Consider the following 18963-nt stretch of genomic DNA (forward strand, 5'->3'; position numbering starts at 1 on the left):
AGCTCTACTAAATCAACAATCACAAGTCCATATGCATAACTGCACTCTATATACCCCCAAGCAATAACATCCCGGTACTAGAGGATATTCTCTCCTGGTTTTCCTCCAACATTAAAAATGAAACATATCCTAGGTGACACAAACATTAACTGGGCCGCAATAAATTCACCAGCCCCCTCTCACACAATCAACCTCTTCAGCTTCACTCAACTAATAAATTCTCCTACCAGGACAAAGATGGGACCTCTGGCACCATCATTGACTGGATCTTAACATCTCATCCCAACCTTATGTCTAATTCTGGATTACTTCCTGACCTTTTCAGTGACCACCTGCCTGCTTTCGTTGACCGTCACTCCTTTCCTCTTTATAGGCAACATCACTACATTCAAACTCACAACCTCTTCTACTTCAACCCACAAACATTTTCCGAATGTCTAAAACTCGCTGACTGTTCTCCCCTAAGAACCCTACCCCTTGATAATGCCATCACATACTTCAATGATACATACTCAACAACCATGCTCCCCTTAGAACCAAACATGTCAAGTCCAAAGCCTCCCCCTGGTTATCAAAAGATACCAAATTTACCATGCTCCAAAGAGACAAATCATGGAAATCTACCTAAAAAACAAACAGCACATATCCTTACTTGAAATCAAACAACTCTGTAACACCATTAAAAAATTAATAGCTATAGACTGTAAAGCATACTACTCCAAATTTCAATCCAAACACTCAACAAACCCTAAATAATTCTGGGACACAATCTCCTCCATCCTCCACCCAGGTAACGAAGACAACCCCTGTCCTAATCCAAATCTTACCGATCTTGCAACTGTCACCCAATTAAACACCTTCTTTGTTCATTGTATAGCTAAATTGCCCTCTTCTTTCCCTCACACACCCTGACCCCTTCCTCACCTGCCCCCCACTCCTCCAATAACATACCTCCCACCTCCCCTTTCAACCTAAAACTCATCCCCACAAGTACTATAAAAAACTTCTCCTCCAACTAAAACCTAGCCGCAGCGAACCTGATAATCTACCATCAGCATTCCTCAAACTATCTGCTGACAGCATTACCTTTTCCATTTCCATCTTAATTAACAGATCCATCCAAGAAACATATGTCCCATCTATCTGGCATCATGTCTACATCATCCAACTTCATAAAGGAGGCAAAAACACTGACACCACCAATTTTAGGCCTACTGCCATCCTTTCTCCACTGTCTAAAATCCTAGAAAAAATGTATCCATGCACAACTGATGCCATATCTAATGCACGACAACCTCCTCACCCCCACTCAACATGGCTTCTGCCCTGGCCATAGTACCATAACTGCCCTCCTTTCCTTTCCTTTCTTGAGACTATAAACAAAGCATGTGACTCTGGCAAACATGTAGCTTCCCTGTTCCTTGACCTATCCAAGACTTTTCACACTGTCTCCCACCCTATACTGCTATCCCAACTCTCCTCTCTCAACCTCTCTACCTCAACCATAGCCTGGTTCTCTAACTACCTCTCTGAACGACATCAAGTCGTCCAATAGAAATCTTCTACCTCTCCCTTCCTTCACACTGCCACTGGAGTGCCCCAAGGTTCTATTTCAGGTCCTCTACTCTTCAACATATTTATTAATAATTACCACCGCACCATCCCAGAATCCTCACTAATCCAGTATGCTGATGATTCAACAATCTCCTCAGCATACGACCCCCTGTGACCTACTTCTACAAACTCAAGCAACTTTCTCTAAAACAGAAACTTGGATACAAAACAATCATCTGGCCCTAAACGCTAATAAAACTAAATTAATGATCTTTCCCCCTCTAGAAACTCCCCAATCAACAAAAACTCTTTCTCCATACTCAGTCAGAATAACATCACCATTGAAATTGTATCAAACACTAAACTGTTTGGTGTCATCATTGATGAACATCTAAAGTTTGACACTCATATCCAAACCACCATCAAAAAAAAACCCACCAAAAGCTAGGACTCCTGTACAGACACAACCACTACCTCACCCCCTCCATCAGAAAAACCCTAGCTTCCTACTACCTTCTCCCCTCCCTTATGTACGATGCTCCCCTACTAATCAATCTCCAACTTGGCCTGCAATCTAAACTTGAATCCTGCTAGAATAAAATAAGCAAATTTGCTACCAATTCAAAAAACTCTTCCCACCATTGGCACTCTCTCCATAGTCTACAATGGCTTGAACTGCCCAATTACCTGACCTTCCTCAAACTCACCAATGTCCACAAGTTCATCTTCAAACCTTCCAGCTGCCCCTCTCTCTCTACCACCTTAACCCCCTACATTCCTAACCACTCACTTAGATCAGAAAATCAACACCTCCTGCAAATCTACAAACCCTTATGACCCCCTGGCCACCTCCTGCTATCCTGCTCTTTATTGAAACTATGGAACTCTCTCCCTCCATCCCTTTACAATACATCAAACCAGACTAACTTCAAAATTCTCTTGTTCTCACATCTATCTTTAAAATGGACATGCCCATGTCACTCTCCAACGTTAATATCCCTACACCTACTTCTCACATCTTTGCTCACCTACTACATGACTCCATTAAACCCACACAGGACAGTCTCCTACTGCACCTAGGATTATCCTATTTAGATGCTCTTGTATCTAACTGTATCTAACTATGTATATACATAACCACCACCTATATCTCACTATCTGTATTTTTTCATGAGGTTTAATCTACCTCATGTGTATCAAGCTGTATTTCTCAAGCCTATGAAAACAAGTGTATAGCTTTGTTATGTGTATATCCCATTATCTGTATTTCTTTTCATGACTTTAATTTACCTCATATGTGTTATGCTGTACTTCTCAAGCCTATGAAAACAATTGTATAGCTTTGTATGTTCTTTTATTGTCATTGGAGCTTTTCGCCCTGGGCCTCCTCTGAAAACAGGCTCTTCGTGGCCCAGTGGACTTCCCCGGTTATCAAACAAATAAATAAATAAATACATTTTTTGTACTAAGAGGTTGAAAGGTATGCAGAGTATGAGAATATCAGGATTGGCTCATTCACAGACAGTCTGGTGTGTAAGACTCAGAAGTGGTAGAATATGTGAGCTTTACAATCTTTTCCAGATGTTCTCTTGTTTCTGTGTTAGGAATACATCCGCAGAGTTGATATATATTGACAACAAAGGTGTAGGTGCTTGCCCCCAATGGGGGGGGTGCAAAGGTCTTACCCCCATCAATAAAGAAGAGGTATCTGCGTTTTGCAAATATTTCAGTGTTGCTTGTGTGGATCTGTAATATTTGGGGAGTTTATATGCCGTGCTAGTGATTAGTTGAGTGCCAATGTTTTGGGATACATTGTTTCATAGCAAACCTAGTGCTGTCCCTATGCAGTACACTCAGAATGAACTTACTCTAGCATTCTCTCTATTAATAATTTATATACCCCCTCATTTCAGCCCGTCTCTTTCATATCTGCCTGTCCTCAAACTCTAGTGCTCACTTCTCCCTTCACTGTCACAGCTGTCAGTCAAGCCTCCTAACTGAAGAGCTATTTTTTTATTTTTCATCCACTGTCAAACCCTTTTCATATACTATGCAAATATTCTAAAATTTGCATATTCATTCCTGTGTTGAAGTGTTGTCTGTTGTTTATTTTCTGATATGTTCTTTTTTCACACCAGGGCAGAGTCTGTAATGGATCCTTCTGCATCAGTGTTTTACCCCAGTTAACAAACATATAATGTGTATAATAAATATAAATGTACATACACCATATGTATATATATATATATATAGAGAGAGAGAGAGAGAGAAATATAGATAGAGTTATAGATCAATAGCTATAGCTATAAATAATAAGAAAGTCATACAGACACGTAAAGGTGCCAGCAGTACTACTACTTCAGTACCTAGAAACCTGGTGTTCACCACATATTAAATTCTGCTTATAGTGGTTGTATGAGACTCAGTAATACCAGGTAAAGCATAACATAAAGTCATAGGTTGAGTTCAGATTTTATTAAAAGGTCATTTCACTTGTCTCCTGCTTATAAATCAAGTCAGTGTTCCTTCTTGCTTGCAAGCTGTGGAAAATGTGTACTGACTTTGAAGCTGAAGTGGTTAATAAAGTCTCCTTTCAGGTTTTCCTTTCCTGTGAGATCTAGGCAATGTCTGTCTGTAAGATATCATCTTGTAAAAATGCTTACAGCCTGTTGCTAGTGGTGGCATATAACAGCTGATGATTCACTTACTTGTGGAATAAAAGCAATAGGTGCTTGCAAACATGCATAGTTCACCTTGTTTTCTGGACAAGCTAGTAGTGTACTATGTAGAGGACCAGTAACTAGGATTGCACCTACTTTACTGGACCAGTTGGGATATTAGACCATCCAGGAAGCCGAAAATGTGCTGTATGCCTGTGTTCAGGAACTGAAGGTGTTTTCACAAACAGACAGGTCTGCCATGTTTCTTAACTACAGGTACTCCTGCAGAAAAGCCATGGCTTCTTCAGGTAACTCAAACATCAATTTCATATTTTCCTTCTGAGTCTAAAGTAAAGCAAGGTATCTGAATACGATGGCAATAGAGTTATCACAGCACAGATTGTTAAACGTCTGAATGTGTGCCCTTGATTAATGACTTCTGAAGAGTAATCCTGAAGGCATACCTTCTGGATGATTAGAAGTATGATCCAAAATTCTCACCTTGTCAGCAAAATTTAGAAGGCAGAAAATTAGTTGTATGGAAGGTATTTATTTATTCATGTATATATGTATGTTTGTATATACATAGTTACTTATTTATTTCAATTTGTTAAGCAGGGTAGAGCCGTGATCCCAATGGACTATTTTCATTCCAGCCTGGAAGACACAGGATATAAGTGGAGAAATAATACATACAAAAGTAATTACTAGAGTCCATGTGGTAAGTTTTGCTGAGCCATAGGCTTGACAGAATGGTACTCCCAGTCTGTTATAATGCATTAACACCTATGTGGTACAGAATGTCACACCTCTGTTCCATTCTGTTATAATGGATCTACTACAGTTTATCGAAGTGTCAAAACTTTGAAGACCATATGGCCGAGACCATATGATCGAAGTTTTGAAACTAAGAACACTTTGCATTGAGATCACCGTACAGTGTGGAACTCAGGATTTGCCATTTTCCTCACTATAGTGTGATCTTGAAGTTGGTATATTTAAGTAGCAGGGGATGTGGGGGGCACAGCCCCCCATGTTGGGGTGCAGGGGGGCTTCCCCCCTGCAAAAAGGAAAGTATAACATGTTTTGTTTTTGTATTTTGTTATTTTTATTTTAAAGTTTCAAAACTTCTATCATATGGTCTCGGCCATATGGTCTCAAAGTTCTGAAGCTTCGATAAACTGTAGTAGATCCATTATAACTCATTAACACTTATGTGGTATGGAATGTTAAACCTCTGTCCCATTCTGTCATAACTCATTAATAATTATGTGGTGTGGAATGCCACACCTCTTACCCATTCCATTATAACTCATTAACACCTATGTGGTGTGGAATGTCACACTGCTATCCCATTCTGTTATAACTCATTAACAGGAAAGTTAAAAGGTTGGGAGGGTGGCCTAATGGTTAAGGTGTTTGCCTTACAAACACAAGGTGCAGGGTTTGAGTCTCACAAGGGATAATTGGCTAAGCTTAAAATGGCTCACAAGGGCAGTTAGCTTAGTACTAATCTATGAATCTATGAATCTATGAATCTGTGTATTGTGGAATGTCACACTTCTGTCCCATTCTAACTCATTAGCACCTATGTGGTGTAGAATATCACACCTCTATCCCATTCTGTTATAACTCATTAACACCTATTTGGTGTGCGATGTCATAACTCTATCCCATTCTGTTATAACTCATTAGCACTTATGTGGTGTAGAATGTCACACTTCTTTCCCATTCTAACCCGTTAACACCTATGTTGTGTGGAATGTCACACTTCTGCCCCATTCTGGTATAACTCATTAACACCTATGTGGTGTGGAATGTCACATCTGTATCCCATTCTGTTATAACTCATAACACCTACTTGCTGTGGGATATCACACCTCTATCCAATTCTATTATAACTCATTAACACCTATGTGACGTGGAATGTTGCACCTCTTTCAGCCTACTCACATCCTTAAGTCCCAGAGCATTTTCTGAGAAATCAGTTTAAAATGCATAAGATAAATACATGTAAATATTTCATGAATGATGAAAGCTCTTAAAATTATACAAATGTCAATATCATCATTAAGAGGTATTCTTTACAGAGATAACATCAGTGGAATCAGACTTTCCATAAATACTACAGTATATTATAATGCACACAAACCCAGAATTATCTTTTTTGCTAAACATTTACAAGAAAATCATTATGTCTAGTAAATTTTACATTATTGTTAGAATACTTTTTTTTACTAGACATAAGCTTTCACATGCTGCAATTCCTCTCTAGCTGCATGTTTATTGGGATATTTACATAAATATAAATATATATATAATTATCAATCTAAATAGCACTGAATGTCTGTCAAGATGTGTAACTTACATTGCAAATATCAATGACAGTTTTCTTCATCAGTGTCTAAGGTTTCACATGATGTCATGCAATAGTTTGTAAATCACAGCAGTATTTCCAGTATAATATGATAGAAATGGACATTGAAAATGCATTTTCCTGTCTCCCACCATGGCATTTCACAGCATACCCCTTATTAGCATGTAGGTCTCTCAGTTATAAAATATGAACATAAATATGAAAATATGAATAATAACTGGCCAACAGTAATTAATGTCTCTACTGCAGAATGCTGTAGATTAACAATCTTAGTGTCATTTTGTTAATAAGATCTTGCCCTATCTAATACTTCCTATTATTAGCTGATAAGTCACTTAGCCATCTCCCCAAAAAAATCTCTGCATGTTATAGGGAGTTATGGGTGTTAACTGGAAGTATACAAAAAAAGGTGCTATAGGCTAGAATGACATAATCTGTTGTGGAATATGTAATTGTTTGTGTAAGTGCTCTTGGAGATCCATAGGCAATTGCTGCCCTTGGTACTTCTCAAAGCCTAACCAAAACCAGGTTATTTCTCATCTGTTTATTTTCTAGGTGATCCAAAATCTATTGATGGAATCTGATAGAAGCATGGTATTCCGAGATGATAGCTTATGTTTTGAACAGCTGAAGGGACTGATTAGATGTAGATTTGAAGTGAGCTATCTTTTTTTGCATAAGGTCTTATACGCACAGAATTATGAGCAAACACAGACTTTACTTCAGAGTTGTCTATCAGTACTTCACTTAACAGGCTCATTTGTTTATCTAGTTGATTTCAAGCATTTGTTGCAAGATTTAGAAGTTCTAGGTCTATCATACTGTTCTTGAAGGCAGAATATTATGTAAAGTAGCCCATCTTTTTTTGGCTATCTTAGAGCAGACTTGCATTGTGGCACATATAAAGGTAAGGCTTAGTAAAACAATTTTTTTATATAAATCACTGTTACAATTACCACTTTATGGAACTCTGTCATAGGTGTAGTCCAATATCTCATATGACTTCCTGAGCTGGAACCCCACATCCATGGTCAGACTGATGTCACTCATCTTGGACATCTTCAAGTACCTACTATATAGGTGTTGTATGCCCATGGCTTCTTTACTTCTTTCTCCCCAAGTGTGTAAATATTAACAAAAAGTACATTTGTAGTTTCATAAGTCCAGGCCTATAACTGAAGAACAGACAGATACATATCCCTCCAGGCATCCTTTCTTTTAATCTTGTCTAGAATTTGCATTGTGTTTTGTTGGTTTTTATGCTGGTTATAGACCACCAAGGTCCTGGCCACCTAACACAAAGATGCAGGGCATGTTTCTTTCTGGAAAAATAACATATGTGCTTGCAAATGCCAGAAACTGCATAATGACTTTCAAGACAAATGTGTTTAATGTCTAGGTCTACAGTACAATGCCAGAGAATGCTAAATTTGACAAATATTTTGCCTTAAAGCTTTTAAGGCAATGTGTCAGACTCTTCAGGCTTATTTGATAAAGGAGGAACTCATTACCATCTTATGTAAACCCACCATGTTTGCAGAATCAAAGCAAACTGATGGCTTATATGGTCCAGAAGGAAAGACCAAAAGGAGAAATCCAGAGAGACTATGGAATGCACTCATTCATTGAGAGAGCTACATTCCAAGAATGTCAACTCACATAGACATTCAAACATCTCCTGGACCTGATGTTGCTGCCACTAGGGCCACAAGTGATGTTACTTCAACATCCATCATGCCATTGTTCTTCAGTAAGTGTCACCAGATAAAAGACCCACTAGGAAATGGCAATTGATACCAGACTAGTGTCACTCCCTAAACAGCATCTTGCCATTAAGCAAGGGGAGGGCAGTGCACCCTTTATTATTACTGAAAAGGGCATCTGATTTCACAGGAAATTAAAACCCAGGGACATCCCTCTGTTGTGTTCAGAAATCCATGGCAATTCCTCACCCTTCTATGACCAAGATGTCAGAGGCCCATGTCTATGCCAAACCTAAGCTTATGGCAATTCATCTCCCCCCACCTTACCTCTCTCTCAAAATTAGTTTAAGGTGCCTCAAGGCTTCTTATAAATCTTAGACAGCCTGCAAACTAAATCTAACTAACCTTCTTTGTCAGGAGCCCAAGAGGAAAAGGGAAGCCTCTTCTATAAGAAACCATGAATCCTCTAGCACTGAGGAGGAGAAGGATTCCAGATGTCCTTTTTCTTCTTGCCTTATGACAGACAATGAACACACTACGACCACTGACTAACCTTATGAGCAGCTATCATTTGGTTAAACTCTGACCCTAATGAAACAACAATTCCAGTGACAAACGTGGCCTCTGCCTCCCAGAAGATGGCTAGGGGTCTCCTGAGAATGCCCCTATAAAATCATAGCTATCCCTCCAGCATGGTAAGTCCATCTAGATGCTTTTGATACTACCTTAATGGAGACATACTTACAGTCCCCAAGAGATCTGATCAGTTTTACAAGTTACAAAGCCCTCACAAATTCCTCTGCAAAGGCCATATTGTGGACTTGGGTATGATGTCTCTAGAATCTGCAAAAGGAACCAGCACAGTTCATGGGCATAACAGGGAAAGATTTAGTCTTGCCTGCTACCAGTTATGAATAAAGGAAGACAGCGTTTGGTGTGAAAGTCTGTACAGTATTTGTCATGGTGACTACTGAGAGCTAGATGGATTTAAAATGTCATCTGGAAATCTGTTATATAAATGGACAAAGAAGATGGCCTTTCTACCCAGGAGGGCAGTTGCAATCAGAATGATGGCATGTTGAATATTTTTTAGCTGGAAAAGGCTTTACCAATATCTCCTATGGACTCATTGCTAGGAGGCTGCAAATGTTGCATGGTAGGTTTTATTGTATAAGACATCATACGTTGGGAAAAGGAAGCTAAAAGGATAAGAGAGAAAAAACAGGAGAAGATGAACTCCAAATTTAAAGAGACAAGTAGCTGCATTCAGATGGGGAATGCTACAAAGTATTACATAACCTGTGAGAGATGCACTTACATAGCCAAACTGGAAGCAAAGCTCTCTCTGGTCAAGATTGTGCTAGGCAGTCAAGAGGAGAAGGCTAACACCTGCATTACACCTCTAGCAACTCATAGCCCTTCAAAATCCACACCATCAACACCCACACATAGCAACACTAAATCCACAAACGCGGAGGCCCTTAACATTTACCTGCCCAAGAGACAAGGACCTCCGAAGCCAAAACGCAAGCAAACACCAGTCACAACCAAAGTAACACATAGCTCACAACACCAGTGTGCCACCCAACAACAGCCACTAAGGCAAGACAATGTACCCAACACTTTAGTCATAGGTGACTCTATAGTCAGGCACACTGATGTCCCACTCACCAGGCTGAACAAGGAGAAAATTACAGTCAGCTGCTGTCAGATGCCAGGATCCACCACATAACGCATGCATTCAAGTCACTCCACAACAAGTACAAATACGACTCTGTCATTGTCCATGCTGGAGTGAATGACTTGAGACATACCTCCCTGGACTACATGAAAAGAGACATGGAAGAGCTCTTGGATCATGTGACCCAGGCAAGTATGACCCTAGCTCTGAGTAGCATCCTGCCTTCGCCCAGAATGATACCACAGTATAATGACAAAATGATTGACTTCAACAATTGACTAAGCTTCTGGTGTCATTCAAAGGGGATCCAGTATTTGTCTGCCTGGGAAGACATGATCGACAAACCACAATGCTTTGCCAGAGATGGTCTGCACCTGTCACCCCTGGGATTCAGGTTACTGGCTAAAGCTCTTGCCACCCCTATAGTGCCTTTTTTAGGCAAGGTTCAAAGGATAAAATCACCACCATAACAGATACAAGCATGCAAAATCTGAAGGTAATGCTACTCAATGCTAGAAGTCTAAACCTCAAAATGCACTCTCTCTCGAGGCACTCCTAAAAATGGAGAACATCGATATCTGTGCAGTAACTGAGACCTGGTTCAAGGCTCCAGAGAGCACCCCTGCAATACCACGCTACAATTCTTACTACACTTTTCGGCCACAAAACCAAGACCGAAACACTAAAGGTGGAGGAGTGTCCATATTCACCAAGGATATTCACACCTCCAGGCTAATTGCCCAACACAATGCATCTGAAATTCTCCAGGTGCAACTAACACTAGGTAAAACTGCAATCCAAATTGTAGCTTGCTACAGATCCCCCACCATACCCCAAAATTCTCACTACACCTTCCTAAACATACTGGAAAATATTAAGATACAATCAAACATCCTAATACTGAGTGATTTTAACTACCCTGCCTTTAATTGGGAAAACTACTCGGGTACCAACTCCTTTTCCCAACGGTTCTTGGAATTCATAAATTCCAACGCCCTGGATCAACTAATCCATTGTCCCACCAGGGGCTCCAATATCCTAGACCTGGTCATTACCAACATGGGAGATAGATGCTCCACACCAGTGGTCACCCCCTCATTGGTCAGGTCTGACCATAAGCAAATCATCCTTGACATCCACATCCCACCCCACCCCCCAGTAAGGAAACCTCCTTAAAAAACTTCTCTAAAGCCAACTTCATGCTACTGAAGTCAGAAGTGACAAACTTCACAACACCCACGCAGACAGGATCTGGAAGTTCAACTGCAGAATCCTACACTAAGGCACTGTAAGAGCACATCCATTCATGCATGAATCGTGCCATCCCAAATAGAACCAAGATGCTCTTCTCCAAAAAAAGGAAGCCAATCTGGTGGTCCCCTGCTATAAACAAACTATACAACAGAAGGAAGAAACTGTTGTGGAAAAGAGAAAAATCCCAGGATGCAAAACACTCCCTCACCAGCCTCAGTAAGAAGCTGAGATCCCTTATAAAATCCTCAAAAGCTAGTTACAAAAATAAAATTGCCAAAGATTCCAAAGACAACCACGAGGCATTCTATAGTTATGTCAAGAATCTATATGGCAATGCACAGATCTGCTCTGAGATACAACAGAATGGCATTAAATATACTGATCCCAAGGATATTGCCAATATCTTGGCAGATCGATTTAGTGCCAACTTCTCCCCTCTCTCACCCACTAAAGGGCCTATCTCAATACCAAAAGATTGCCAAATTCCGATAATCACAGCCACACAGGTAGAAACAGCACTCTCCAAAGCTAAGAATACAGCATCCATGGGACCAGATGACATCCCGGGCTGTGTACTACATGAACTACAAAATGAACTGGCACCCCACCTAAGTGTCATGTTTAATCATAGCCTCACCTCAGGCTTCATGCCCACTGAGTGGAGCACAGCTACAGTTATCCTGCTCCACAAGGGAGGATCTGCCTTGGATCCCGGGAACTACCATCCCATCAGTCTGACAAGCCTGATCTGCAAGGGCATGGAACGCATTATCATGGAACTTATAAACAAAGACACTGGCAACCTTCAAACACTGGACCCCACCCAGTTTGGGTTTGTGAAGTGCCGATCTTGTCTCCTGAATCTGATTGACTTCTTCAAATCAGTTTCTAGAGCTGTGGACGAGGGTAAGGCGGTCCACACAGCCTATCTGGACCTCGCCAAGGCCTTCAACACCATCCCCCACTCTGGAATCATAGATAAACTTACTAAGCTGGGCATAAATCCCTACATCACTCGATGGGTTGCCAACTGGCTTACTGTCAGAACCCAGACTGTAAAAGTAGCCGACTCCAAGTCCAGCTCCAGACAAGTGACAAGTGGAGTACCTCAGGGTTCAGTCCTGGGACCACTCTTGTTTGGCATCTACTTCTCTGAAGTACAGGCCAACACTAAGGGACTCTGGCTAACAAAGTTTGCAGATGACTGCAAACTGGAAGCCATTATTCAATCCCTAAAGAATGTGGATATTCTACAAAAGGGCCTTACAGAAACAGATGCCTGGTGCCAGAGCCATGGGCTCAAGCTTAATGCCAAGAAATGTATAGTTATCCCCTCTGGAAAACAACATGTACCCATGAACTACCACATAGGTGGCAGGACACTAAACATTGAAAGCGTGATGAGAGACTTAGGGACACAAGTGGACAGTAGTCTCACTTTCGATAACCACATTGCCACAACAGTCAGGAAATCCTTCTATGTGGCACACCTCATCACTAAGGGCTTTTCATCCAGAAAAAAATAAGTCATTGTCCCACTGTACTCATCCCTCATTAGACCCATTATAGAGTATAATGCCCCATTTGGTATGTACCTCACAAGACATCTGCAACAGCTGGAAAGGCCACAGAAATACCTCACTAAAAGAATCACAGGCCTAAAGCAGATGCCATATGCTGACCATCTAAAAAAACTCCAGCTATACTCTGTGGCATATCGTCTACTCAGAGGCGATCTCTGCTTAAAATACAAGGCCATGTCAAACCCTGAGCTGTTGGACATGCTCCACTTAAAGAAATCCCAATCCCTCAGAGCCACACACTCGAGGAATCTAGACCTTATCATCACAATGAACAAAACATGCTGGAGGGATAGGTTCCTGACCCAGAGACTCCCCATACTCTGGAATAGACTGCCCATACATGTCAAGCAGAGTGCCTCATTGGCCCTCTTCAAAAGGAACCTTGATGATTGGATGGGAGATAGGAAATTTTCCCCGGGGATCATGTCAGTCGCCCTGCTAGACAGGGGCCCAGAGAAGTAAATATTGTAGGAAGAAATTTCCAGGGAATTGTTATGGCTAGGCTTGTATAGGCCTTAGGGCCAATAGCCTAGTACCAACCTACGAACCTATGAACCTATAATGAGCTGGGTGGAGAAGGAGAAGTACACCACCCCAACTCCCGACTGGAGTCAGATTAATACTTAACAACAAAAACAACACCAAAGCTCTGCTATAGCTGCCAAATTTTCTTTATTGTCTTTGGTACCACGGCCCCAAAGGCCTTCAATGGAATAATCAAATGCATTTTTAGCAGCTTTATATATTTCATCCATACAAATAATTAATTAACAACTTCATTAAACAATTAAACAATTAAATATCCCTCCAAAATTCACTCATAACAGAAACCTAAGAGAAAACTTAAAACCATCTCAACTCAGTGCAAACCCCAAGTGAAAGTACAGTGAAACACTAATAAGATATAATACATATATAAACATATATAAACATCAAATTGTGCAATAAGCAATTTTATCATTCATGCAATAAACATTTTTTTGAATTTAATGAACTACTTTTAACCTAAAATACACATTCAACATCTAAATTAAGACTATTGGGAAATAAAGTGCCCAAATATATTATCAATTTAGTTTCTAACTTAATTAATTTTCTTTTAAAATCATCCCCTATATTATTTTCTCCAAAGGGTTTTGCTAAAACACTAAAAAAGAAACTATCCAAGCTGCCATTATGTACTATGTCAGGCCACCGGGCTATCCAGTCATATGGGGAAGTTTGAAACAGACTGTACAGAACATAGGAGTAGGAGCCTGTGCAGATGGAGGGAAAAGGACCCTCTGTAAAAGATCACTTACTATTTGGAAAGACAACAAACAATGAAAGTCAATGAGTGTTGTCAAAAGAAGATACAGTGGATGAAGGTCGTGCCAATGAGGAGAGTAGGAACTATGAGTTAAGAAAAACAAGGTATTTCTGAAGGAATTTGGCATTATGGAACAGAGCTGGTGGAAGCATGGGTAAGCAAGAGGGGTAATCAGGAATGTGTAGAAGGTCTTGGTATCAGTGAACACTAGGGAGGATCAAAAATGAATTCAAGTGTGGGGCCAGTTACAGAAATGAGGGTGTGGGAGACAAAATGGAATAGCAGTCTAGTAAACAGGTGAGGAAGAAGTATTGGAAAATTTCAGTGCCATCTGTGCTTCAAAGTGTGAGGGATTAATGTTGAACATTTTATGGGAAATGTATTAATTTACTTATTAAATTACTGACTGAGTGATTTATTGATTGAGTGACTGATTGATTGTTAACAAAGATGATGGACTATACCATTCTGCCCCATTTCAGCCAATGAAATTTATTACTAGCACATATGGCTGTGGTATAGGTGATGCAGGACTCCAATCAAGCTGTAGAGGGAAGGGATTCAGAGGAAGAATGAGAAATGCAGGAGGTGTGGACAGGGAGCTGTCCCCTATATGCACTTGTGGTGCAGATGTGAATAGGTGAGACAGCTTTGAAAGGCAATGATTGTTAGCTTGGACAGAATATATATATATATATATATATATATATATATATATATATATATATGGGTTCACTTCAGTTCACTGTACTTTCAATTCACTGACTTTCATTTCACTGACACCATTTCACTGAAATTCATTTCACTGAAACTTCATTTCACTGAAAGTTCATTTCACTGACAAGTATTATTACAAAGTAAATGGAATATGCCCCCTTCCCCACTGTAGTGCGACCCTGCAGTTAGAATATATAGTTAGGGGGGTGTGGGGGGCACAGCCCCCCACATCAGGGGTTGTGGGGGGCACAGCCCCCCACTTACTTTTCTTTTACTAAGCAATATTATATCAAAACGTAAGAATATCATATGAAATGAAGTGGGGGCTCTGCACCCCACACCCCCTCAACTATATATTCTAACTCCAGGGTCGCACTACAGTGGGAAGGGGGAGTATTCCATTTTATTGCTAATAATAGTTGTCAGTGAAATGAACTTTCAGTAAAATGAAGTTTCAGTGAAATGAATTTCAGTGAAATGGTGTCAGTGAAATGAAAGTCAGTGAATTGAAAGTTCAGTGAACTGAAGTGAACCCATATATATATATATATATATATATATATATATATATATATATATATATATATATATATGGTATGTGCTGCCAGATAGAAATGTATGGATGTTCTAACTACTGAGTGCAAAGAAGAGATAAATGATTTCTCCATGACAAGGTGAACATCCATGATGTTCAGTGCCAACTGAGTCATGCTAGAAATGGCTAAGAATTATAAGGAAAAAGCATGGCTTGGGGTCACCAAAGATAAGGAAGATGTATGACATGTATGCAGGTTAGTGGATAGGATTGGAGCACCCAGAAGCTAGAGAAGTGACATAAGGAGTTGTGCCTATATCCTAACGCATTATGGATTGAGGGATTCTTGATGCTCATATTCTTCACTGTGTAATGAGTGTGTATTACTATTTATGTATTTATAATGTGCATGGATTTAGCTTGCAATGGTCTTGTACTACTGTTCATGTATTCATAATGGGTTCTGTTGCCAACAAGACCCTTGTTGCACCTAACAAAGGGTGCAGAGACCAGCATACATACTCAGTCAACAAATGCAAAAATAAAAATATTATGCTTGGTAGTGTAATGTGCATGCTGTGGGATGTGGTTTAAGATACGAGAGGGGTGGGCTGGACAGGAAGGTAGATATGTTGGTGGATGGTGGTTGCAGGCTGAAGAAAATGCTGAGGGGACAGTTTCATGATGAGCTCTAAGACCATGTTGCAAAGCAGTATGTTGAAGCATGATTTGGAGATCACATCTTACTTTTGTTTTGCCATGTTTTGTTATAGGCAAAATAGTTTTGCAATGATTAGCACTGGTGACATACAGCACTTGGTTTTCTGGCTCAGTTCCTGCTTGGGGTGCCTTATGTGCAAAATTTGCATGTCTTCCCTGTGATCATGTGGGTATTCCTTGGATCTTCCAGTTTTCCACCACATCCCAAAGGTATGAGCAAATTCATGAATACCACCCAATTGTCCTTAGGTATGTGGTGTGTGTGTGTGTGTGTGTGTGTGTGTGTGTGTGTGTGTGTGTGTGTGTGTGTGTGTGTGTGTGTGTGTGTGTGTGCGTGCGCGTGTGTGCGTGTGTGTGTGTGTGTTTATGTATGTTTGTATGTGTTTGTGTGTGTGTGTGTGTGTGTGTGTGTGTGTGTGTGTGTGTGTGTGTGTGTGTGTGTGTGTGTGTGTGTGTGTATCCTGCAGTGGCTTGATATCCTGTCCAGCACTGTTTCAGTGTCTTACAACTTCTCATTGTTTGGATATGAGCATAGTGGAAAGTGAATGAATAATTTGTTATCCTATAAACTTTAAAACTTCAAGAAATGGCATATAAAACAAAACAGGACAGAAGTGCACTCGGGTTGTTTCTCTTGAAAGCAGCCCAGAGATAAGAGCAGCATATCTGTTTGGTCATAGTACAGACAGTACTTAAGCAAGAACGCATAACTCTGAACTGTCCATGTTTTTGCAGAATATCTAGATTTTTGCCTCATCTTTTTTGTCTGTTCCTCAAAAAAATTGTATTTTTCTGGCATGACATAAATTTGAGTGACAGACCATATCCTTGAGAACATGCAAGGTAATACAAATCCTGTTCTTTCTACCTATTATCTAAATTTATAAGAGCAATATTCAAAATCTGTCCCTATTTTTGAGCCTTTGTGCACCAATTTTTTTAGGTGTTTTCTCGCACCAAGAGGTTAAGAGGTATGCAAGTATATGAAGACAGAGTGAGAAGTCCATTTGTTTATGGTGCAAAAACCTGGAAAAAAAAGCTCAGTCCAAGAACTGCTAGAGTGTGTTAATAGACAACAGGTGCTTTGTTGAGGAGGCAAACTCTCCCCCTCTCTGTGTATCTCTCACTCACTCTTGTTCACTTTTTTGCACAAAAAAAAGTATTTTAGCATGCAACAGTGTAGCTTTTAAATGAAAATAAAATTGTTTTTTCACTTGTAAAAATGACTGAGTAATCCAGCAAACTGATCATGAGTTTTATTTCCATTGTCTTTAACTTAGCTGCAAGAAGCATTTGGATGGGATCCATTTATCCAACTGTTTCAAATCTATCAAACTTTACCAGACATTGGCAATGATAATGCTGCAAAGATGAACAGATTTGCAGAAATGTTTTCTCAGAAAATCCAGAAGAATTTGGTTCCTTTCTTCACAACGTGGGGATGGTCAATTAATGAAGATGTTGCAAAGAAGCTGTCAGAATTACCTGATTGGGATGAGAACCCTATGAAAAAGTATACATCGGATTAACTATTGAATGAAGCCGAAACAGAGATTAGGAACTTTAATCTTTTTTGCCAGGTTTTGGATAAATCTGATGTTTTATATTAAGGAAATAATCATTAGTTACATGAATGAATAAAATGCACATTAGTTTCAGTGGTAAGCAAAACATGAGCAGATGCAAATATGTTCTTTTAAAGTGGATGTTTAGGTGCAGGTAAGACATATGATTATATTATATTAATTTTTATTCTTTATCCTCTTCTGGCTTTGAGAATATTTGTAATTTTAGAAAGCCACTATATTCTCTATCCAAGTGTCTTAGTCTACATGCTACAAACATATATGAGAAACAACAAGCGTTTTAAGGCTACAATGTATCATTTCATTCATTGCACAGGCAGCACTGCCCATGTAGTCACAGTCTACTTTTCACACCCCTTTCCTATTCTATGATCATATTCTTCAACCCATTATTAATGAATAAGCAACTACACATTATGAGAGAATATAGCTTGTTTTGTCATATTCTGCATGAAATAATGCACTTCTACTTCACTCTTAGCCTAATCTTTCTGACATTCCATTTTAATCCAGCCTACCCCTCTCACTATGCAGATTTTCATAACGATTAAATGAATTTAAGTATATGTCCTCCCTGTTCTGATCGCCAAGTTACATAAAGCAAGTTCCCTCTGCACTTTATCTTTCTTCCTGAACAGACAAATCAAAACATTCTCCCCCAGATTTATTAAACTCCATGTAGGAATAGCATTATTCCTACACAGCGTGAATGGTGTCCATGTCCATATCTCCCTTTCGGCAGTGCACCTTGAATATTAATGAAGGCATGCTACTGAGATGGAGCCGTGTACACAGATACTGAATCAGTGCAGGGGACATGTTACAGTAGTGCTCACAGATCTGTAACATGCCCCCTGCACTGTCCAAAGTGCCGTACAGCACTTTACAATAGAAAACAGTGTCCGGGGATACTGAAATGATGAATGGGAAGTGAATGTCATGCAGGAGGTGTGTGACAGATACTGTAACACACCCCATGCATTGTGAAAGTGCCATACAGCACTTTACAGTAAATAAAAATAAAGAAAGTGTCCTCAGACACTTAAAAGATGAATGGGAAGAAAATGTCATGCAGGGGGTGTGTTACAGATACTGACAACTGCACGGACTGGTGCTGAATATCCACAGTTGTGCCCCTTATTTATGGCAGGGTTGTCATAAAACCTACCCTGTGTGCACACATACTGGCAAGGCAGTGCAGATTGGGGTTACAAACCATGACAGGCAGCTCTGCGTCAATGTCATACCCACTGAAACACACATGTCCATGCAAATCCTGTGTTA

General features: G+C 39.9%; 1 protein-coding gene across 2 annotated transcripts in view; it reads left to right on the forward strand.

The window, feature by feature from the left end:
• The window catches only part of LOC122806471 (TRPM8 channel-associated factor homolog), a 653565-nt gene extending 634995 nt beyond the window's left edge, over positions 1-18570 (forward strand). For both annotated transcript variants that reach the window (XM_044076949.1, XM_044076942.1), the window contains exon 8: positions 17374-18570. In XM_044076949.1, the coding sequence (XP_043932884.1) occupies positions 17374-17622 (249 nt within the window). In that variant the 3' untranslated portion in view covers positions 17623-18570. The remainder of the gene's footprint in view (positions 1-17373) is intronic.
• Positions 18571-18963: the final 393 nt, after the last annotated feature.

This window comes from Protopterus annectens, chromosome 1.part1, assembly GCF_019279795.1.
Source record: "Protopterus annectens isolate FY-2018-M chromosome 1.part1, PAN1.0, whole genome shotgun sequence".
NCBI lineage: Eukaryota > Metazoa > Chordata > Ceratodontiformes > Protopteridae > Protopterus > Protopterus annectens.